This window comes from Scyliorhinus canicula, chromosome 3, assembly GCF_902713615.1.
Source record: "Scyliorhinus canicula chromosome 3, sScyCan1.1, whole genome shotgun sequence".
Taxonomy (NCBI): domain Eukaryota; kingdom Metazoa; phylum Chordata; class Chondrichthyes; order Carcharhiniformes; family Scyliorhinidae; genus Scyliorhinus; species Scyliorhinus canicula.
Genome location: NC_052148.1, coordinates 237,413,741 through 237,437,795, shown reverse-complemented (window position 1 = coordinate 237,437,795; position 24,055 = coordinate 237,413,741). Strand labels below are relative to the sequence as shown.

At 45.4% G+C, this 24,055-nt stretch overlaps 1 protein-coding gene across 3 annotated transcripts in view; it reads right to left on the bottom strand.

The window, feature by feature from the left end:
* The window catches only part of hspa4l (heat shock protein 4 like), a 106,049-nt gene that overhangs the window by 70,254 nt on the left and 11,740 nt on the right, over nt 1-24,055 (bottom strand). For 2 of the 3 annotated variants that reach the window (XM_038792408.1, XM_038792409.1), the window contains 3 exons: nt 18,494-18,634; nt 16,808-16,930; nt 11,457-11,556 (listed from right to left, as the gene is read on the bottom strand). In XM_038792408.1, the coding sequence (XP_038648336.1) occupies nt 11,457-11,556; nt 16,808-16,930; nt 18,494-18,634 (364 nt within the window). Of the gene's footprint in view, nt 1-11,456; nt 11,557-16,502; nt 16,760-16,807; nt 16,931-18,493; nt 18,635-24,055 lie in introns of those variants that run through there. The other variant, XM_038792410.1, reaches the window with a different exon arrangement.

Genomic DNA, 24,055 nt, shown 5'->3' with positions numbered 1-24,055 from the left:
GGGAGGAGTGACTTACCAATAGTAAACAAAAATCTATTAGGGAATGAGCACAGTGGACATGTGCAAAAAACTAAATTTATTTTTTCATTTGGATGCAGAAAAACGCCATGGATCTACCCCACCAATCCATTCTACAAAAGAGGTCAGTGCCCTGGATAACCTAGATGGGGGTCAGAGATTTTGGCATGGAATGGTCCAATTTAGAGTCCAAGACACAGTTCAGGTCACCTCCTAGACTCGTCCGGTGTGAATCTAAGTCCGGGAGGGAGTTTACGAGAGAGTTTATAAAGTTCAGCCCATACCAGTTGGGAGAATTAGTGTTCACTAGAATTATCAGGTGTTTAGCCGTGAACCACAGACAATAATGTAGTGACCATTAGGGTCCTCCATAACCAGAGAGGAGGAGAATTGTACTCTTATGAATTAGAATTGCCATGCCTTTAACCCTACCGTTAATACCAGAGTGAAAGACCTGCCCCACCTAATTTTGGCAAAGCCTTGTCCGGTGCTTTATATGCAGATGGGTCTCCTGTAGAAATACAATAGAGTTTAGATTCCCAGATGGCCAAGAATCCTAGCCCTCGGCACTGAGCCATTTGACCCCTAACATTTCAGGTTGCGAAGCGGAGGTCCCCATTACTCCCTACACCGGAGTCAGCCATTTCCAGTGAGGAATATCAAGCAAAGGATCTTGAAAAGATGTGAGGAAACCCTGCCCCAAGATCACAGCCCAACCAATTCAAATGACCAAAGATTTTTAGACACCGTCAAGTGATCAACATTAAAACATCCCCCCCCCCCAATGTCCCAACAACACCTCTTAGTAGTATCAACCAACACTCCCTTATCCCCAAACCCCTACATAGCAAGACCCAACTAAAATTACATTCTAAGCTTCTATTCACAAACTGTTTGTGAGGAGCGGCGGGGGGGGGGGGGGGGTGTGTGTGTGTGTGTGTGTGTGTGTGTGTGTGTGTGTGTGTGTGTGTGTGTGTGTGTATGTGTGTATAGGAGAAAATAGCATTACTGGTAAAGGAGAATATTAGAGCTGGACTGCAGGAGGACAACTTGGGAGGGCTCATACAATGAGGGAATCCAAGTAGAGCTCAGGAACAGGAAGGGGGCAATCACAATGTTGCCGTTTATTACAGGCCCACCAATTGCTAGCGAGAGATAGAGGAGCAGATAGGTAGAGAGATTTTGGATAGGTGCAAAAGTAACAGTTGTTGCGGTAGGGGATTTTAATTTCCCCTATAGTGACTGGGATTCACTTAATGCTAGGGGTTTGGATGGGGCAGAGTTTGTAAGGTGTATCCAGGAAGTGTTATTGATGCAATATGTGGATGGTCCAACTTGGGAAGGGACAGTACTGGATCTGGTATTGGGGAATGAGCCTGGACAGCTGATTGAGATTTCAGTAGGGGAACATTTTGGGAGTAGTGACTACAACTTCACAAGTTTTAGGGTGCTTTTGGACAGGGATGAGGGTAACCCTCGTGTTGAGGTGCTAAAGTGGGGAAAGGCAAATTACGATAACATTAGACAGAAATTGAAGAATTTGGATTGGGTGCGACTGTTGGATAGTAAATCAACATCGGACATGTGGGAGTCTTTCAAGCGACAGTTGATTAGGATTCAGGAAAGTCATGTTCCTGAGAGAACGAAGGATAAGTATGGGAAGTTCAGGGAGCCTTGGCTAATGAGATATTGTGAACCTCGTCAAAAAGAAAAAAGAGACTTTTTACGGCCTAGAAGGGTGGGGGCAGTCAAAACCCTTGAGGAGTATAAAGAAAGTAGGGAGGGGGAAATTAGGAGGGGGTCAGAATCCTTGATACAGAACTGGCTCAGTCACAGAAGGCAAAGGATAGCAGTAGAAGGGTTTTTTTCCTGAATGGAAGGTTGTGACTAGTGGTATTCCACAGGGATCTGTGCTTGGGCCTCTGTTGTTTGTACTATACATAAACGATTCGGAGGAAAATGTAGCCGGTCGGATTAGTAAGTTTGTGGATGACACCAAGATTGGTGGAGTGGCAGAGTGTTGAATATGGTCAGAAGATACAGCGAGACATTTATAGGTTGGAGACTTGGACAGAGAAATGGCAAATGGAATTTAATCCAGGCAAATGCAAGGTAATGCATTTTGGTAGGTCTAACATAGAGGGGAAATATACTGTAAATGGCAAAACACTCAGGAACATAGAAAGTCAGATCTGGGAGTGCAGGTCCACAGATCTTTGAAGGTGGCAACACAAGCGGACACGGTAGTCAAGAAAGCATACGGAATGCTTGCCTTCCTTGGATGGGGCATCAAGTATAAAAACTGGCAAGTCATGCTACAGTTGTATAGAACCTTGGTGCGGACGCATTTGGAATATTGCACACAATTTTGGTCGCCACACTACCAGAAGGATGTGGAGGCTTTGGAGAGGGTGCAGAGGAGGTTTACCAGGACGTTGCCTGGTCTGGAGGGTGTTAGCTATGTGGAGAAGCTTAATAGATTCGGACTGTTTTCATCAGGAAGACAGAGGTTGAGGGGTGACCTGATAGAGGTCCACAAGATTATGAGGGGCATGGATAGAGTGGATGGGCAGGCACTCTTTCCCAGGGTAGAAGGGTCATTCACCAAGGGGCATAGGTTTAAGGTCCGTGGGACAAAGTTTAGAGGAAATGTGAGGCATTTTTTTTTAAAAAACAGAGGGCGGTGAGTGCGTGGAACTCGTTGCCGGGGAAATACATTAACCGCGTTCAAAAGGCATCTTGACAAACACATGCACAGGATGGGTATAGAGGGATACAGCACAAGGAAGTGCTGAGGGTTTCTGGCAAACCCTGAATCATGAACGGTACAAGTTTGAAGGGCCAAAGGGCCTGTTCTTGTGTTATATTGTTCTTTGTTACTCTCGTCAGATATTCTCATTAGCTGGTAGGCTCTCCATTCAACCATATACATGAAAAACAACATGGGCGCGATTCTCCGCCCCCCCCCCCCCCCCCCCCCCCCCCCCCACCACGCCGGGTGGGAGAATAGCGGGAGGGCCTCCCGACATTTTTCACGCCTTACGTTATCCCCCCCCCCAAACAACGCCGAGGCCGATGGGCCGAACCGAGCACCCGTTTCAACACGGCAGCAAACACACCTGCTCGCTGCCGTTGTGAAACGGGCACCAGATACAGTACCACGGCCGTGCCAAGGGGGCAAGATGCAGTACCACGGCCGTGCAAGATCAAGCCGCTACGTCTTGCGGGGCGGCTGAGGGAAAAGACGGCAACTGCGCATGCGCGGGTTGGCGTAGTCCAACCTGCGCATGCGTGGCTGACGTCATCGGCCGCGTCAGCCGGCGTGACTCTTGACGTGCGGCCTCGACGACCGTCGTCAAGGCTGCGCCACCGTGACCATGCTCCTAGCCCCGCCCAGGCAGGAGAATCGGCCCCGGAAGTGGGCGTGAAGGCTGCCGTGCGTCACGGCCTGTCCCACGGCAGCCTTTACGATTCTCTGCATTCGCGGAGAATCTCGCCCCATATTTTGCAATGCAATGATAACACGCAAAAACACATGCAAAACCCAACAACAACTATAAACCCAAGTTTTAGTCCAAACAAGCAATATGAAAACTCCTGAACATTATACACAATACTTCCAACAGGAAGAATCAAAGAGTTCTAGTCAAGTCTTTGGATAAAAGGAGTTGCTTCTTTTTTAAAAAAAAATATTTTTATTCTCCTCCTTTTTCACATTTTCTCCCAAATTTACACCCACCAACAATAAACAATAATCAGCAACAAATATGTCAATCCCCATATCAATAACAACGATCTCATCCTCCCACCAAACATTAGCCCGCATGCTTACATAAACAAATGACAAAAAGGAATCAGGAGTCACCCATAGTCACCCTTAATACACACAACCCCCCCTCCCACCCATCCCCCCCAACTAATGTTCGATGTTATCCAGTTCTTGAAAGTGCATAATGAATATTGCCCATGAATTGTAGAACCCCTCCATTCTTCCCCTCAGTTCAATCTTAACCTTCTCAAGAGTCAAGAATTCCAACAGGTCCCCCTGCCACGCGAGGGCACAGGGTGGAGAGGCTGCTCTCCACCCAAACAGGATCTGCCTCTGGGCAATCAACGAGGCAACGGCTACGATATCTACCTCCGCACTCGTTTCCAACCCTGGCTAGTCTGACACCCTGAATATGGCCTCCCGGGGACCCGGGTCCAGTTTCACGTGCACCACCTTGGACATTATCCTAAAAACCTCCTTCCAGTAATCCTCTGGACAGGACCAAAACATATGAACATGATTAGCCCCCCCCCCCCCCCCCCGGGCAATGCTTACACACATCTTCTACTCCTTCAAAGAATCGGCTCATCCTCATGAGGTGTGCTCTGTATACCACCTTCAGCTGTATCAGCCCCAACCTCGCGCACGAGGTGGAGGCATTCACTCTCCGGAGCACCTCACACCAGAACCCCCCCTCCATATCCTCTTCCAACTCTTCCCCCCACTTGGCTTTGATCCCTTCAAGTGGTGCCTTCTCGTCTGCCAAAATAGCTCCGTAAACCGCTGACACTACCCCCTTCTCCAGTCCCCCTGTCGTCAGCACCTCCTCCAGCAATGTGGAAAAAGGAGTTACTTCTTTAGGAGAATCGAAAAAACGATCCTTCTTCCCAAAAGAGACACGAAAACAGGCTGGGTAGATCATACCAAATCGGAATCCTTTTTGATATTCAAAACAGATTTTCCTCAGTTAAAGGCAGCTCTTTTCTTCACCAGGTCTGCACTTAGATCTTGGTATAATTGGACAGAGTGGACCTCCTGGTCCAATTAAGGACCTGCTCCTTTTTTTTTTTAAATTGTGGAATCTAACGATGATCGCAAGTGGTGGTTCCTCAGCTCAAGGCCTTGGCTGCAAGGAGTGATGAGCCCAGTCTAACTCCGGCAGGATGATTGGGGAGGAAGCGACGTGAACACACCTTCACCCGCCATTTTAAATATCATATTAGTGACATAATCAGTAGGGGTGGTGTCCTCTATCCCCTCCAGCAAACCCAAGATGCGAACATTTTGCCTTTGTGACCAGTTTCCTAAATTGCTCGTCTTAGCCCTAAAACCTTCGTTAATCTCGATCACTGATGTCAGGCTGGTTTTGAACGATGGTGATCTGATTACTATTATTGGAGAGGGCTGTTTCCATGCGTTTCATTGTGGCACCACATGCTTCAATGATTTTACTCATTTTCAGATTTTGAAGACATATGAGCCAGAGCCTCATTGACCGATTTCCTCAATTCCACTGCCAAGCTTTGATGAGGTTTCTCCAATTCGATCGCTCCTATGCGGCCAATATAGTCGGCAGGGGAGGAGAGTGAAGGATTCGGAATCTGGGTTTCCTCCAATTGGAATGTTCCTCCATTTTGTGTTGGTCAGAACTGAAGAGACTGGTTAATTCAGTTGAACTTAACTTTGGACAAAACATGCAAACCAGACAAGGAGGCTGGCCCTTCTTATCTGCTATGCTCACTCCAAAGAGTAGCTCATGGCCATTTAACATTTGTTTCTGCTCATTAACAGCTGTTGTTCCATCTGCCTTCAGCAATAATTTGTGGCTTTCTGACAGAACCTTCATTAACTTTTGCCTCAGTAACATTTGTCCGGTAGGCCAGTGGATGTAACTCATCAGGGCCTCTGCTCGAGATAACAAAACTCAGGACAAGTGTTCTACGAATGGCCTAGCTGAATTAGGCTTTCAGTAAACCAAAATGCTGTTTCGTGAAGCCCGAGACCAGGTTAACAAAGGACAGACAATTATCACAGGAGTTTTAATCTGTCAAGGCAACTGGAATGTTCCACTTTTGCTATCAGCAGAAACAGCAATTAGTAGAGAACTGTGATATCAAGAGTCCTGAAGTAGAATCACAGATGCTAACACAATGATCTATGTTCCAAGTGTTACATGGGTAGCACGGTGGCGCAGTGGCTAACACTACTGCCTCACATCGCCAAGAACCTGGGTTTGATCCCGGCCCCAGGTCCCTGTCGTGTGGAGTTTGCAAATTCTTCCAGTGTCTGCGTGGGTCTCACCCCCACAACTCAAAGATATGCAGGGTATGTGAAATGGCCACGCTAAATTACCCCTTAAGTGGAAGAATTGGGTACTAAGTGTTACAAAGCAGTAATTACTTCTGACTGTTTTGGACCTTGTAACAGTATATGGTTAACTTGTAACAACACAAGTTTTAGCTACTGTTATTATTTGGCATTATGAATTAATTAAAGCATATGTAGGGAGTGGTGTAGAAGGTCACATTATAAACTGGGTCAATGCCATACATTTATGATACAAATTCATTCTGTGTAACCTTTAGAAATCACAATCATGGATACATACTTGTATTAAGGACACCTTGTATAATCTTCAGTATAATTCGTATTATGATCTAATACACCAAGCATGATAAAATATTCTGTGAATTAGGAGTGGTGACTATATTATCCTTTGTATTAAAAGTTAAATGATCTAGGGCAGCTTTTAGGCTCACAGTAAGAAGCTAGTTGGCTGACTTTTTGTTTTCTTAAGAATACAAGCTGCTGGCATTGGTGTTAACAGATAGAAGGAATTGGAAGCCATAAATTCCTCCCCCTATAGGATGGAGTCGTCTCCGGCGAGCAAATATTTTGAAGCATGACTTATCACAAATTCTATAGGTCACGGAAACTCCTCAGATATGAAGGATAATAGTGCCACCATGGAGATCTTGAGGGTCTTTAATAAACATTACTTGTTAGGGAAAGGCTAAGCTCCAGAATAGTGGGAGGAGCAAAGGAGTGATAAAAAGTGTCTAAAAATGTATGTAACCTGTGCTCGTGTCTGTAAGCCGAGATGAGTTCGGTTTGACTTCTTGCGTGGAGGTTGGGGAAGACCTGCTCTCCCGGCCGCATCACTTTCTCTAATCTCAAGTCTATTAGCAGAATTCACCACGCCTGATCCTGCGAATTCCCGTTGCGCCCATAAAATTATATTTTAAACGAGTTCCTCGTGTATTTTGAACATTTCTCACTGAAACTGGGAAAACCATTGTTGACCTCCCTGTGAAATACAAGGTCACTCAACTGGAGCTCGTAATAGATTGCCCATAAAAGACTGCCCAGGCAGGGGCTGGTGTGTTAGTTCTACCAGCAAGGACTAGGCTGGGAGATAACTACTGCCATGGGCAGAATATTATATATAGCTTAATAAATCTTCGTTCCACTACTGCTACCTTCCTCAAGATACCAAAATGGGAAAGTGGAATTACAAGAAATATCCTTGCACTCTTGCTATGAATATTGGTGCCACTCTAAATACACTAGAACCTCCCACATCTAGGAAAGATTTAAGATTATGGAAAACCTTTCTGCTATCCTTGTTCCTATTGTAATATGCTTTAAGGCAGGCATTTGCAAAGTGGGGGTTACGACCTGCGGGTGGGTCGCGGGGCCATCCATTGCAGCGTGCCTGATCGTGAGAATTCAGGTGCAACAGCCAGCTTTTAAAAATGCCGGCTGCAAAAATGACGCCCGCAACCAGCTTTGAAAATGCGTGCGAGCTGTGCATACATGCCCACTCCTCAGTGCGCATGCCCGGAGCCCAGAGAGAAACACTGCCTCATCTTTACATCAGTGCGCTGACTCAGAAGTCTTCCTGTCTGAAGCGACGGCAGACAGGTCTTATGCCCTGAACGCTGACATCACATGCTCTGGGCTCGATTGAGATTCCTCCATTTTGTCAACAGCAATCAAGCTATGGGACTGTAAAATTTAAAATGGATCGTTTTGTAATAAAGAGAGGCTCATAGACACAAACAGCCCAGGATCTTACAACTAAATCTGGAGAGAGTGGTTCAGGAGAATCCACAGCAGGACAAAGCAGTGATGGTGTGAGCTGCAGGGCCTCTGGTGAACAGCCCATTGAGAAGCTGAAATCAGGCACACAACAGTATAAATATAACTTTTTAAGGTATGAATTTATTAATTGTGCCAATGCAAATCAGGATGCAAGGCCCATCTATGTTATATGCAAGGAAGTACTGGCAAATGAAAGTTTAAAACCCTCAAAACTTCAAAGGCATTTGAAGACGAAGCATGGCGAGTTCAATGACAAACCTCGATGCAACGAGAAACTAAATCATCAGCCGAAGTCCTCAGCAGAAATATTACACTGAACAACAAAGTACAAGTAGCCTCTTACATGGTAGCTTACCGTGTAGCATGCCCCACACTGTAGCAGAGAGGTTAATTCTCATGCAGAATTAGACATAGTTCGTACGGTCATAGATGAGAGGTTCGTTGAAAAAATGAAATACATCCCACTTAGTGATAACAGTGGCTCGCCGAATGTGCGATATTGCTGAGAATTTAGAAGTCCAGCTGATATCGCGTTTAAAATTAGCGCAGGAGTTCTCATTACAACTGGATGAAAGTACAGATGTTTCAGATTATGCAACCTTGTTAGTTTAGTTTGGCACAATGAATTTGTTGAGGATTTGCTGTGCTACCAAACTTTACCAACCCACACAACAGATTTTTGAAGCATTGAACAGTTTGGTGATTGGAAAATGCGGAAACTGTAAATGGACTAGCAAGCTGTATTCAGTTGTATCTGGCTGTGCTGATCAATAATTTTGGTCGCTACTTTCCAGAGAAGAAGTTTCAGATTTTGAGAGAGAAGAGGTGGGTGAAAAATCCCTTTGAATATGAGACTCCAGAATAAGTTAACTTGCAGCTGACTCCAAATGAAGAAACTGAACTCCTGTGCGTCAGGTGTCATAGCACATTAAAAACACTGCACAAGTCAATGAGACTGTCAGAATTCTGGAGTAGTCTCTCCAAGGTCTATCCAGGGCTGAGTAAAACAAGCATTTTGTTGATTTTGCTCTTCACAAAAACCTACATGGGCGAGGCTGAATTTTCCATCCACACAAAGATGAAGACGGCACAAAGGAACTGGCTGAATCGTGCACCCGATATGCGCATAGACCTCTCCTCCTGTGAACCTTACTGGAGTGAGATCATGAGGACTAAGCAGGCTCACCTCTCGCATTAAAAGAGAAAATGGTGGGTTGCGAAGGATGGCCAGTTGGTAAAAATGGGTCCCGGGGAAAAAAGTTTGAAAAATACTGCTTTAAGGGATTTCAGCATGACATTATTAGAATGGTGTGCAACAAGCAATCCAATTTTAGTTTCACTTTTGCTTTTGAGCAGTTCCACAGCTCTCCTGGTGTCTTTAACCATAGAGTTTACATTGCAGGAGGCTATTCGGCCCATCGAGTCTGCACCGGCCCTTGGAAAGAGCACTAAAGCATTATACCTTTGTATAAATGTTTTCATGTGCCCGGTTTCAATTAATGAACCGACAACATGTTTATCCAATCCCTAGATGATTGGTGCCGTTATATTATAAAAACATGTCATGGTGTGCAGCAGTGGTTCAGTACAGGTATCACATAAGCTATCTTAGATAATGCTAAGTGGCATGAGACAACCCCCAACATATCGACTGTGCAGAAAAGCTTCAAAGACAGTGGTGCTCAAATTAAAAGCTGGTGAGCGGACACATCCCTCATGGCGAGTAGGATAGCATATCCAGGGGACCAGATTTAGGTTAGTTCAGTAGAGAAAGGCAAGTGACGTGGGCAAGGGCTGGACTGATAGCAAGTGAGGGAGAGTGAAAACACAAAAAATGGGCCGGAGAGGGCTGTAATTTTAATAGGCAGGGCTTTCGGAAACCACACAAAAGCAGCAACAGTGATGCTCATCCTAGGGTAAAATAGGGTGAAGGTGGAGGAGAGAGAGTGTTAAGTACGGAAGGCTGTAATGTGCCTAATTGGAAGAGGAGGTGCTGTTCCTCCAGTTTGCGCTGGGCTTGACAGAAACAGTGCAGCAGGCCTAGGACGGACATCTGGATGTGAGAGCAGGATAGAGAGTTGAAATAGCAACGACAGGAAGGTCGGGGTCCTGCTTTCGGATGGACCAGTGTTCTGAAAAGTGGTCACCCAGTCTGCATTTTAGTCTCTCCAATGTAGAGTAGACAGCATTGGGAGCAGCAAATGCAATTGAAGGAGGTGCACGTGAACTGCTGTCTCACTTGAAAAGCATGTTTAAGGCCCCGAGATGGCGAGCAGGGAGGAGGTAAAGAGGGAGGTGGTAAACCTTCTGCGATTGCATAGGAAGGTGCTGTGGAAAGAGGGGGAGGTATTGAAAGTGATGGAGTGGACCAGGGTATCCTGTGAAATGCTGACCGGGCAAATGAGGGGAAGATGTGTTTGGTGGTGGAATCATGCTGGACTTTGTGAACTGGTGGATAATGATTCTTTGAATGAGGAGGCTGGTGGGGTGAAAAGTGAGGACAAGGGGGACCTCATCTTGGGTCTGGGAGAAGGAGGAGGGAGGGTGAGAGCAGAGGTGCAGGAGATGGGTCGGACATGGCTGAGAGCCCCCTCAATCACAGTGGGTGGGAAACCACGATTAAAGAAGAATGACGACATGTCAGCAGCATCGTTTTGGAAAGTGGCATTATCGGAATAGATGCGACGGAGGCAAAGGAACTGGGAAAATGGGATGGAGTCCTTACAGGATGTGGGGTGTGAAGAGCTGTCGTCGAGGTGGCTGTGGGAACCAGTGGGTTTGTAATGATATTAATGGACAGTCTATCCCCATGACTTGAAATAGAAAGGTCAACTGTCAGAGATGGACCACATGAAGGAGAGGGGTGGAAATTGGAAGCAAAATTAATCATTTTCAGATCCAGACAGGAACATGAAGCGGCACCAAAAGTCATTGATGTATGAATAAAGAGTTGTGGGATGGGGCCGGAGCAGGACTGGAACAAGGAATGTTCCACATACCCCATAAAGAGGCAGGTAAAATTGGGACCCATTCATTTCCTGCAAACCAAAGGTGTGGCTATGAGAAATTGTTCAGCGAGAGGACAAGTTCAGGCAGACGGAGGAGTGTTTGGATGGGGATTGTTCATATTTTGTAATGTTTTGATATGAAGAATAATTACTTAATAATTATGTAAAATCTTCAGCATCACTGCTGGACTAGAATAATTCGAGCTCGAGAAAGATGTCCCAGGGTTCATATTGGAGTTTACACCACAATGGAATGATACTGGTTTAACATTATGCTGTTATAAAAAGCGGTCTGTTGGCCTTGCTCTTTAATGACCAATATTTTCACGAGTGCTTTTAAGTTAATGCTATGCACAGGACCTATATTCTCCCAATTTAACAAAATGCACTGTCTGTATTTTAAAAAACGTTTCTACTAATCTTTTACCTCTTCCAGTTTTATTGAAGTATTGCACACTTTTAATTGTTCAGACAATTAATAAATACGTGGCTTTAAGTCTCGAAAAATGTGGCCGCCGCAGCAACAGATCAAAATGCAGTGCCTTTTTTTTTTTTACCTGCAGTGGTATCGTTCATCAGCCGCAGACAATTTAATCCAGCAATATCAGCAGCAGCAATCACAGACCTTCTTTCTGCATCGGTGAAAAAACTAGGGACCTGCCAATAGATTCAGAAAACTTTAGTTTAAAAAAAAAATAAAACTAATTCAGGATCCAGTACTGTACTGACATATTTATTGACATGCCCTCATATCAAGAAACAGCAGTTACACTATCAGTGAAAACTTAATTTAAAATTACCATTTTACAACAAGTTAAAAATAAAAATTACAACTCGTACCAATTTCAGGGTATGCTTATGTGCTTTCAATCAGAATTCAATTAGAATTCAAAAAGAAACATCTTCACTGGATTATGTAGTGATCAGGTCAGCGATCTTAAAAAGAACTGGGTTGAGAGAAAAAAGTGTAAACATGCAAAACCCCAGAATTTACCAACATGTACTATTTAGTCCGTAAAAAAGAACAATTTGTGGTGAAAGAGACACGTTGGGTGTTGCAAAGTCATAAATTGATTAATAATTCACACTACACTGCCATTAGTTTGACAAATAGAGGAGCTCATCATTAAGTTCCCCATGAGTTAATGATTCAATAAATTTGTATTTTATGGTGATAATATAACTCAACATGTACAGCTGCTATTTCACTTGTTAATGAAATGATCTATGGTCTGGATATGCTATTTAACCAGAAAGGGACCTATTGAAACTGTGGAGCTTAGACATCAATTTTTCCCCAGAGGCTTTCCCTTTTAATCCAATCTTTCCCATTTTCCAAATATGCCGCTAAATCACAAAAAGCTATAGATGGCCACAGGGCATATAAAACCTGTTCAATAACCAATGAGAACCATGGTTGAAGTAGTGCAAAAGCACGGCAGAGCATGATATGAGCCAGTGATTTTGCAAATGGATTTTTGAGTTTTAGCTACACTAAATATGGTCAAAAACCTGTTGCTTAAAACGTTGATTTAGCAATGGACAGACAAACAGCTGCATTGAATTTTAAAAACATAATATGGGAATGTAGGCAATAGCAAGAAAGAATTTCTTAGCAATCTTAGTTACCTCTAGGTAGTGGTAATGGCCCTTGAACTGCAATTCTAGTGGTTATAGTCTTACATGTATTAGGTAGAAATTCAAGGATTATGATCAAACAATAAGAAAGGAATGGTAGTGCGTACCCAAGGCAGGTTGGGTGTGTAACAGATGTTGTGCTCATGATGTTGCTACCTGTCTTTCTCGTAAAGGTCACACAACTGGAAGGTATTATTGAAGCAAGCTTGCAGAACCATTGCAGCCTATCTGCTACATAGCACATATCGTAGCTAACGTATGCCAAAGCAGCATTGATACTGGGCTGAGTGGCAGCGTTCCAACCAAATGATCTGCTTTGTCCTCAATAGCTTTGAGCGTTGTTGTGATTAGTGGCAAGTATTCAAACAATCCTGGCTTGATCTTTTGTGGAAAGAGAAAAGGGTTTGACTGGTCCTGAGGAGAACCACCCACCCATCATAACAAAATCTGCTTCTAACCTCATTTTGGAGCCAGTTGGTCCAGTTAAGTTTCTGGCTGACAGTAACTCATGTTTATGGCAGGACACCCAACCACAATAGTGCTGTTGAAGGCTGAAGTGGTTAGCCTCATTGTTGGAAATTGTCATTGCTGTCATTGTAGAGCACGTGAATGTTACCTGCCTCTTTTCAGCTCAAGTATGGATGCTGGTTGTCCAGATCTTGTTGTAGTCTGCAAAAGCCACTTCATTATCAGGAGTCGTGAACAGAGCTGAACACTAGAATTATCAGCTAATTGCCCCGCTCCTGACCTTATGAAAGAAAGAACATTGTTGAAGCAGCCTAGGATGTAATTCTAAGGGACCCGAGCAGTGATTCCCTAGAGGTGTGACAACTAACCTCCAAAGACAGCCATATTCTTGTGTATCATCCATGTTGGTTTCTCTTTCATCTTTTTCTAGAGCTCCTTGGAATCATATTTGGTCAAATGCTTTCTTGATCCTAAGGGAAGATACTCTGAATTCTTCCCTGACAATCAGCTGCTGCATTCACATCCAGGTTAAAACTAACCAGAGTTGGAGCAAAGTGGCTCCAGCAAAATGGAAATTAAACCAAGCATCCACTACACTATTGGTGAGCTGGTGCTGTTGCCACGCTTGATAATTTCCCACCCCACCCATCATTTCAACGATGACTGGAGGAGAATAAGTTTGTAATTAGCTAGATCAGATTTGTCCTGACTTTCATGGTTAGGATAGGCCTGAGCAATTTTGTATATTGTTAGGTAGATGCAAGTATCATAATGCATTGACTTGCATGGCTAAGGAAATTACTTTTTATTGCCAGCACTTTCTCCACAGATTCTGCTTGACTGGCGTGTAGTAAACAGAGAAAAAGTTGTTTCAGGTTAATGACCTTGCATCAGAACTGGGTGCCTTTAGCACCATAGCCAAAATGTCACCAGGATCCATTAATTGTGTCAAATGTACTTGGCTGTTTCTTCATGTCATGTGGATGACCAAAACATGGCTGGAAATGAACATCTATGACGATAGAAATTTTGCGAAGAGGCTAGTAGGACTGCCCACTTGGTACTTTTGGCTGAAGGTAGTTACGAACTTTTCAGCTACGTCAGAATCAAAGTCTGGGCTCCGCCAGTCGTTATGGAGAGAGAGGTTTGTGGAGCCTCCACCTTTCATTATTAGCCTGATTGATATGGTTACCAGAGATTTGCTCTGGTGGTGGGACTGCTTAATATTTATATAGCCTAGTAATTTAGGTGGTTAACATGCAGGTAGCTACATTTGAAAGTGTCTGGTGTTGCTCCTGGCATGTCTCGAAAGTGAAAGAGTTGACTACTGGTGTGATAGTAGGGTGTTGAGTATATATGCAAAACAGAAGATTACGTCAGTAATGGTGAAAATGTTAGCACCGATTCAATAGTTCTTAAGACAGAAAACAATAGGGACAAACAGGTCATTTTCAGGTCGATGGGTTTCAACTAGTGGCTCATCGCGCACGCGAGAGAGAGAGAGAGAGAGAGAGAGAGAGAGAGAGAGAGAGAGAGAGAGAGAGAGAGAGAGAGAGAGAGAGAGAGAGAGAGAGACAGCCAGCCAGCCAGACGGGACGAGGGCGCGCGCACGAGAGAGACAGCCAGCCAGACGGGACGAGGGCGCGCGCACGAGAGAGACAGCCAGCCAGACGGGACGAGGGCGCGCGCACTAGAGAGACAGCCAGCCAGACGGGACGAGGGCGCGCGCACAAGAGAGACAGCCAGCCAGACGGGACGAGGGCGCGCGCACGAGAGAGACAGCCAGCCAGACGGGACGAGGGCGCGCGCACGAGAGAGACAGCCAGCCAGACGGGACGAGGGCGCGCGCACTAGAGAGACAGCCAGCCAGACGAGAGCACGGGCACAAGAGAGACAGCCAGCCAGACGAGAGCACGGGCACGAGAGAGACAGCCAGACCAGACGAGACGAGGGCACGAGAGAGACAGCCAGACCAGACGAGACGAGGGCACGAGAGGACAGCCAGCCAGACGAGAAGAGGGCGCGGGCACAAGAGAGACAGCCAGCCAGACGAGATGAGGGCGCGCGCACGAGAGCCAGACCAGACGAGGGCGCACGCACGAGAGAGACAGCCAGACCAGACGAGGGCACACGCACGAGGGAGACAGCCAGGCCAGATGAGGGCACACGTATGAGAGACAGCCAGACCAGACGAGGGCTCGCGCACGAGAGAGACAGTCAGACCAGGCGAGGGCACGCGCGAGAGAGACAGAAGAGACGAGGGTGCACGACAGAGACAGACAGACGAGAAGAGGGCACACAAGAGAGACAGGCAGACGAGAAGAGGGCGCACAAGAGACAAGAAGAGGGTGCACGAGAGAGACAGAAAGACGGTGCACGAGAGACACAGACAGACGAGAAAGCGGGCAAGATTAATGAAATGAAATGAAAATTGCTTATTGTCACAAGTAGGCTTCAAATGAAGTTAGTGAAAAGCCCCTAGTCGCCACATTCCGACACCTGTTCGGGGAAGCTGTTACGGGAACTAAAAGGAGAATGAGGCAAGGGAGGAATAGTGCAACAGGCGGTAATTGTCTAGGCTCATGTGGCCTAAATCATGTGACCAGAAGCCATGTATGGCAGTTTTGGGATAGCGATTGATGAGATTGCAAGCACAACTAATTTACTCCAATGTGCAACAGATTTGTCAGATAGGTCCCAGAAGTGATTCAATGAAGATGACTAATTGGAAGACTAGGCTGTGTCTTGTCCTGATCCAATTTCTGAGTCACTGCATTGCAGCTACCATGCAAACGTAATACCACCTATCAGCAACAGCAAAATTCTGTGGATGCTGGAATCAGAAACAAACAAAATGCTGGAAATATTCCGGTCAAGCAGTATCTGTGGGGAAAGAAACAATTAACAATTCGGGTCAATAACCTTTCATCGGTCATTGACCAGTTAACTGTTTATTTCTCTCCAGAGATTACTGTCTGACCTGCTGATATTTCCAACCTTTCCTGTTTTATTTGATTTGCACTAGTTGTTTTACAATTTAATAGTTTACCATACCACTGCAGAAGTGGCAATAACAATTTACTATATACGATTTTTATTCAAGAGTCAGATATAGGCCTGACCAGGTAGAGGTGAACCAGTTGAGCAGCATTTAGACATTTTTCTGGTGCTTGCCCACAAATGAGCAGATTTATTGAATTTAATTTCACAAGTAACCATAAGATTTGAACTCACTACAGTGAGCATTGGTAGAGTACTATAATCAGTATGGCAATATATTGTAAAAAGTGGGATCAATTTTGAACTCATGCTAGATTGACTTGAGTAATCTAGAGCATATAAATGAATATAAAATGGATACGATCCTGTTATTTAAATCTTAACATCTTTGGAATAGCACGTGATTCCTGTGATCTGTTAACCCATGTTCTATGCAAGTTTCGAATTGCACTTCAAAACTTTGACAGCAAATACAAAAAGCTTGTTAATCAACATACCTTCAAAAGAATGAAGACAATACTTGAGGTACCCAACATTTTTCCTCAACTATGTACAATGCACTAGAGCAAAGTACAGAATTTCTTGAATTTCATCTTGGCAAAAGTCAAAATGCTCATCATCTCGAGCAGTTAGATTAAGGCAACAGTTCTTTACATAAGGATGTCACTGAGGAAGCTACTGCTGAAGAATTATTCACTACCATCCAGCTGAATTTCCTGGCAGTTGACTGCTGGTACAATCTTTATAAACTAAATCTAGGATAGTTTTGGGATTTTGCTGGCGTTACTTCAATCCAACCTACCGAAATTACACAGTCTGTCACTGGCTTCTTTAGTGCATTTTCTGAAGTCTCTTTAAGTTTAGTCAGTAACATCCCTGTAATTTGTTCAATAGCAAAAATTCGTTCTTCGTCCATGTAATGCACCTGTAAGAAAATTAAACTGCATTACTAAAAGTAAATGCAGGAGGCAGAAGAGGCAACATAATCTCATTACATTACTTTATCATTACTGTAGTTCAGACATCAAGATATTGTCCATCATATATTTATCTCGAAATGGATACCACGTTAACCTAAATTCAACATTCAATGTAGATTTAAAAGTCACAATCTACACATTCTAAATTGCTTAACACATTCACTTTGATCAGCTTAGTAATTTTTGATCAGCTTAGTAATTTTAAAGACTTTTCCTGCCTTTTAAGAATGATACTATATCCAAGATAGGGTAGTGTCTAGAGCAGGGGTGGGCAAACTACGGCCCGCGGGCCGCATGCGGCCCGCCAAAGGTATTTCTGCGGCCCACCAAGTCATTTAAAAAAAAAAAAAAAAAAAAATTTTTTTTTTAAAAAAAATTTTTTTTTTTTTTTTTTTTTTTAAAGGTTAATGGGTGGGGGGGCTGTTGGGTTACTTACTGGTATAGGGTGGATACGTTGACTTGAGTAGGGTGATCATTGCTTGGCACAACGTCGAGGGCCGAAGGGCCTGTTCTGTGCTGTACTGTTCTATGTTCTATATGAGGCGCCCACAATCATAACCGGGTGAAGTAATTATTTTACTTAATATACTATGCGGCCCTTTGTGAATTGTGAATTTCTGAATGCGGCCCTTGCACGGAAAAGTTTGCCCACCCCTGGTCTAGAGGATGGGTGGGGGAGGGAAGTGTCTCGGATTTTTACAAGGAGCTCATGGGGGCGGAGGAGATGCAGACCGAGGAGCTCAGGCATAAATGGGAGGAGTTGGGAGGGGAGATTGCGGAAGGCCTGTGGGCAGACACGCTGAGCAGTGTTAATGGGACTGCAACATGTGCCAGGCCTGGCCTGATTCAATTTAAGGTCGTCCACCGGGCCCACATGACAGTGTCCCGGATAAGATTCTTCGGCGTAGAGGACAGGTGTGTAAAGTGTCTGAGAGAACCGACAGACCATGTCCACATGTTTTGGGCTTGTCCAAAACTTAGGAGATACTGGCAGGGGTTCGAGGATGTCATGTCCAGAGTATTGAACACGAGGGTGGCAATGAGTTCAGAGGTGGCGAGTTTTGGGGTTTCAGTGGCCCTGCAAGTCGAGGGGGAGAAAGAGGCCGACATCTTGGCCTTTGCTTCCCTGGTAGCCCCAGAGACGATTACTTCTAGCTTGGAGGGACTCAAAGCCCCCAAAGTCGAAAGCCTGACTTGTCAGACATGGCGAGCTTCCTGAGCTTAGAGAAAATAAAGTTCGCCTTGAGAGGGTTGTTGTTAGGGTTCGCCCAGAGGTGGCAACCATTGATTGATTTTTTTGCGGAGAATTAATCGTCAGCAGGGATAAGTGTTCAAGAATTAGCTCATATTTCAAACACACAACAGACCTAATTTCCTTCATCAGCAGTGACAAATTGGCATGGGGGAAGGAGCCTCACACCCCATGCCTGATTAACACCAGCAATATACTTCAAAATTCTCATTTAAATTCCACTAAGATACACATTTCCATTAAAAATACAACTTACTTTGATTCCAACACTATCACCGGGCATCTTCTGAAGCTCATATACAAGTTTTTTCTTTTCTGCTTGCACAAAGGGGTCATCAAAAGTTCTCCCATGCATTTGTTTAAATCCTTGTACGATATTCTTTGCATTGGTCACAATCTGCACATAGAAATGTTCTAATTACTGCAATTCACAATGCAAAATCATCACATAAGCACCACAGATGCACTATTCCACAACATGCAAACTCGGGTAAATATGGCAAACCAAACAATGGTATTATGTTCTCAGCAGTTAGTTTGAAATCAAGTGGTTTTGGAAACAATAAATTGATAGCAGATATGTATTGCAAAACTAGTCACTGCAACTGAATTCATACCAAGATGAAATGAAAATGAAAGTCATCATAGTCCCAGTTGACCATAAACTGCTCTCCCCTTTGAGAGTTGACTGGTGGTGATTTAACCAGAGGGTCACCACACCTCAGGCAAGGGACAAGATTTGGAAGGTAACTCCAGCTGGTACAGGAATTCAACCTGCACTGTTCACATCGCAAACACTTCAAAAAGTTACTTTACTGTCAAATTTTTCAAAAATTATAGGTTAATATTCAGTGGTTCCAATGGGTTAATTGTACTTTTTATCCAACCACCTACCATTTAGAAAATAGATTCCTGAATCTTTGGTGTGCAAAAGATAACATCTGTAATTGTGAATGCTCCAATGTTAAGAGCCAGACTCAAATTAGTTGTATCCATAATTAGATACCAATAACATTGGTAGACACAAGGTCCTGAAAGCAGATTTTATGGAGCTAGGAAAGAAATTTAAAAAAGGTAGGGCTTCAAAGGATTACTGAATGACTTCTGATCCTACATGCTAGTGCTTAAAGGCCATCCAGCTCCCACCACTAACTTATCCACGGCATGGGGAGCTCCACATCTCGAGAGAAGCCAGGCTGCTTCTCCTGCATGGGCTGGTGTCAGGCAAAGATGGTGGAGATACCTCCTTTGGAGGATCCCTGTGCCTCTTAGAGGCATCCCCTCCCCAAACTCATTGTTCCCCTTTATCGCCAGGGCAAACCAAAGATCTGCATTAAGCTTCTCTTAGCCAAAGTGCCTTCAATTGCAGAAGTAACCACTGCTTCCGCCTGACGCTCCTGGTACCGCAGACATGTCAGTCATCCGATTGGCTGTCAACTATTTAAGGCAGCACTTCCTCCCAAGATATGGATAGAAGTCTCACCTTAAAGCAATTATCACTACTCCCAATGTTCAATTTCTGAGGGAGACAGTCAATACTGCTCGCCGTCGACCTTTTAGATGGGTGGTCGGGGAGGCACTCTGGATCCAGCTCATATGATATCATAGTGTTACTAAAGTGTGACATAAAGGAGGACAGAAATTGCAACTCCAACACCTGGTTCCAAGTTTTCAGAAGGGGATAAAGTGAAATGGGGTCACACAAGAAATAGGAATAGATCATACTGTCCAGTGAGCCTGCTCTGCCATTCATGGTGATCACGGCTGAATAACTTCACACTTCCCAAAATTATACTGCCATCTTTTTGTCCATTCACGTCACCTGTCTGTATCTCTTTGAAAACTGTTTCCTCCCCAAAGCTTAATATCAACAAATTTTCATATATTACTCTGTTGCTTCATCCAAATCGTAATGTTAGTTAAATAATGGCAGCCGAGAGTTATTATATACTCAAAGGGATAGTTCTGGACTCAGGATGTGATTCTGGGCAGGTCAAAGGGATTTCAGTGAGTGTGTTTTGGTGGTAGTGACCTTAATAGTGACATTTAGGCTTGAACTCGTCTCACTGTACCTGGGCTCAGCTAGTCCTTTTGTTCAGAACATATAAATTCAGACACTGTGACAAGCACTGAGGGCAACTTCAAACAGATGTGTGCAGGTTTGGTGAGAAGGGGAAGTTCGATGAGGGAGATACTGCTTTGCTTTTTCACCCTGTAGGAATTGGTTTCTGCTCTACTCAGGGAGGAAGTGAACTGTTGGCGAGCAGCTGTTAATTGGTCATTGCCTACTTTCCAAAGGTGTAAAAGAGTACTAGAGTTTGTGATAAGATTAATATACAAAATAAAAAACGTAATAAAATAAATATGATAGCTCATGTATGGCAGGAAAGGTGATTTGTAAAGATTGCATGCAGCATGTGGGAGCTCATGGACACCAGTGTTACCCAGGGAAAGCAAGTCTGTAGTAAGTGCCTGTGGCTTGAGAAGCTCGGCTCAGTCATTGAGCTGGATACTGAGATACAGACATGGTGGCATGTGGCACATCAGGGAGAGCAAGAGCTACCCAGAATTAAGGAATGTTTGATAACTATAGCTATTATGCAAGGTTGGGTGGCTGGGGTTAATAGTGTATAAAATTTTGATGGACGCCAGGGAGTGGGTGCTGCCGCGTATGTGGCAGACATGTTCCAGAAGCTGTTGGGGAATGATGTCTTCCCTTGCCCATTGGAGGTGGACAGGGAGCACAGAATGCTGGCGAGGCAACCGTGAGCACCCCCCGAGCGATGGTGGTCAGGTTCCACAGGTTCCTGGACAAGGAACGGGTGCTACAGTGGGCCAAGCGCACGCAGAGCTGCAATTGGAACAATAGTGTCTTGCACATCTACCAGGACGTGAGCATGGAGGTGGCCAGAAGGAGGGCAGGCTACAGGCAAGTCAAAGAGATTTTGTTTAAGAAGCAGGTGAAGTTTTGGCTGCTATACCCGGCGTGCCTTTGGGTCACTCAAGAGGGACAGCACCATTATTTTGAGGAGCCCGAGGACACGATAGACTTCACCAAGAGAGAAGGGCTGGTGCCAAACTGAGGACTTTTGGACTTAAGATAAAAAGTTATTGAGCGATGTTTATATGTTTTCTTGTTTCCTGTTTTTTTCTTCTGTATTTGAGTTTTTGCTGGAGAAGAGGGAAGTTAAGGTATTTGGTGCTGGGGGCTTTTTGTGTTCTGATGGTGTGGTTGGAAGTGCCTATTACTTACTTTGTATTACTTGAATTGCCCTAGAAAGGTGGGTAGTTGATCTGCTGACAAGGGAGAGACTTGGGTTTGGTAACATGGAGGAGGTCGGAGTTGGGGGCTGCCAGGAGGCAGGCCAGGGGAGGCGCGACATAGGGGCTACCCCGAGAAAGGAGATGGCTGATCGGCAAGGGGGTGGTGGCACGGTGCCCCCCAACCAGGCTGATCACTGGAACGTTAGAGGGTTAAACGGGCCAGTAAAGAGGGCACATGTGTTCGCACATCTGAGCGCGCTGAAGGCGGATGTAATTATGCCACAGGATACTACTCTGAAAGTAGCTGACCAGGTCAGATTAAGGAAGGGCTGGATTAGCCAGGTCGTCCAATCGGGGCTGGATACCAAGACCAGAGAGGTCACGATTTTGGTTAACAAACAGGTGCAATTAGAGGTGGGTAGCACAATTTAGGATGGGGGAGGTAGGTTTGTCATGGTGAGTGGCAAGCTCGAGGGGGAGAGGCTAGTTTTGGTCAATGTCCCAAATTGGGATGATGTGGATTTTATTAAGAGACTGCTGGGGAAGATACCCGACCTGGACTCGCACTGGCCGATTATGGGAGGTGATTTTAACAGTCCTTGACCCCGGCTTGGACTGGTCGTGTTCAAAAACAGATAGGGTGCATGCAATGGCAAAGGAACTGAGGGGGTTCATGAAGCAAATGGGGGGGGAGGGGGGTTTCATCCATGGAGGGCTAGTCTGCTGACGGAGAAGGAGTTTTCGTTCTATTCACATGTTCATAAGGTGTATTGCTGAATTGATTTTTTCATCATGAGCAGGGATTTGCTGGCGGGGGTGACGGACGTAGAATATTCGGCGATCGCTATTTCGGACCATGCTCCACATTGGGTTGATCTGCAGGTCTGTAAGGAAAGCTTTCAGCGCCCTCAATGGAGGCTAGAGGTTGGTCTGCTGGCAGATGAGGCGGTGTGTGAGAGGGTGAGGAAATGTAGGAAAAACTACCTGCAGGTCAATGATACAGGAGAAGTCTCAGCTGCGATGCTCTGGGAGGTGCTGAAGGCAGTGGTGAGGGGGGAGCTGATCTCGATTCGAGCACATAGGGACAGGACAGAAACGGACCGACTGGTAAAGGAGACTGGTAAAGTTACAGATAGACAGGAGATCTGCGGAGACCCCGAGGGCAGAGCTATTAAGGGAACGATGAAGGCTACAGATGGAGTTTGGGGTGTTGTCCACAGGTAAGGCGGTGGAGCAGCTTAGGAAGGCGAGGGGCGTGGTCTACAAGCATGGGGAGAAAGCCAGTAGAATGCTGGCACAGTAACTGAGGAAGAAGGAGGCGGCTAGGGAAATTGGGAATGTGGTCGATGGGTGGGTGGAAGAAAGACTTGGTACGGGATCCGGCAGGGCTGAACAAGGGTGTTCAGGGACGTCTACAGAAAGCTTTATATCTCGGAACCCCCCGTGGGGCCAGAGGGAATGAGACGCTTTTTGGACGAACTGACCTTCCCAAAAGTGGCTAGGGGGTTGGTAGATGTCCTGGGGCCCCAGATTAGGACCGAAGAAATATTGGAGGGCTTGAGGGCCATGCAATCAGGTAAAGCTCAGGGGCCGGATGGGTATCCGGTGGAGTTCTATAAAAAGTTCTGAGATAGTGGGGCCGGTGCTGATAAGGGTTTTTAATGAGGCAAGAGACAGAGGGGTTTCACCCCCGACGATGCCACAAGCCAACATCGCCCTGATACTGAAACGGGACAAAGACCCTGAGGCATGTGGGTCCTATAGGCTGATCTCTCTGCTCAATGTAGATGCAAAATTGCTGGCAAAGCTCTTGGCTGCTTGGATTGAGGACTGTGTGCCGGACGTTATTATGGAAGACCAAACCGGGTTTGTCAAGGGCAGGCAGTTGGTGGCCAACCTAAGAAGGCTGCTAAATCTTATCATGATGCCCCCGGAGAGTAGGGAGGTAGAGGTAGTCGTGGCAATGGATGCCGAGAAGACTTTCGATCGGGTTGAGTGGGACTATTTATGGGAGGTGTTTGGACGGTTTGGGTTCAGGGAGGGCTTTATCGACTGGGTTAGGCTGCTGTACCAGGCCCCGGAGGCTAGTGTAAGGACGAATCGAACGACGTCTGACTATTTTAGACTGTACCAAGGGACAAGGCAGGGGTGCCCCCTCTCCCCACTGCTGTTTGCGCTAGCAATAGAGCCGTTGGCAATTGCCCCGAGGGCTTCTAGGGGTTGGAAGGGGGTGGTGACAACCGGTCCTCGGGGTATAAACTGAACATGGCAAAGAGTGCGTTGTTTGTAGTCCAGGCTGAGGGGGCTGCCGTTTAGGTTAGTAGGGAACAGTTTCAGATACTTAGGGATACATGTGGCGCGAGACTGGGGTCGGTTGCACAAGTTGAACTTATCTCGGTTGGTGGAGCAAATGAGGGTCAGGTTCCGGAGGTGGGATGCGCTTCCACTGACACTAGCGGGGAGAATGCAGACGGTTAAAATGACAATCCTCCCGAGACTCCTGTTTGTATTCCAGTGCCTCCCCATTTTCATTCCGCGGTCCTTTTTTAAAGAA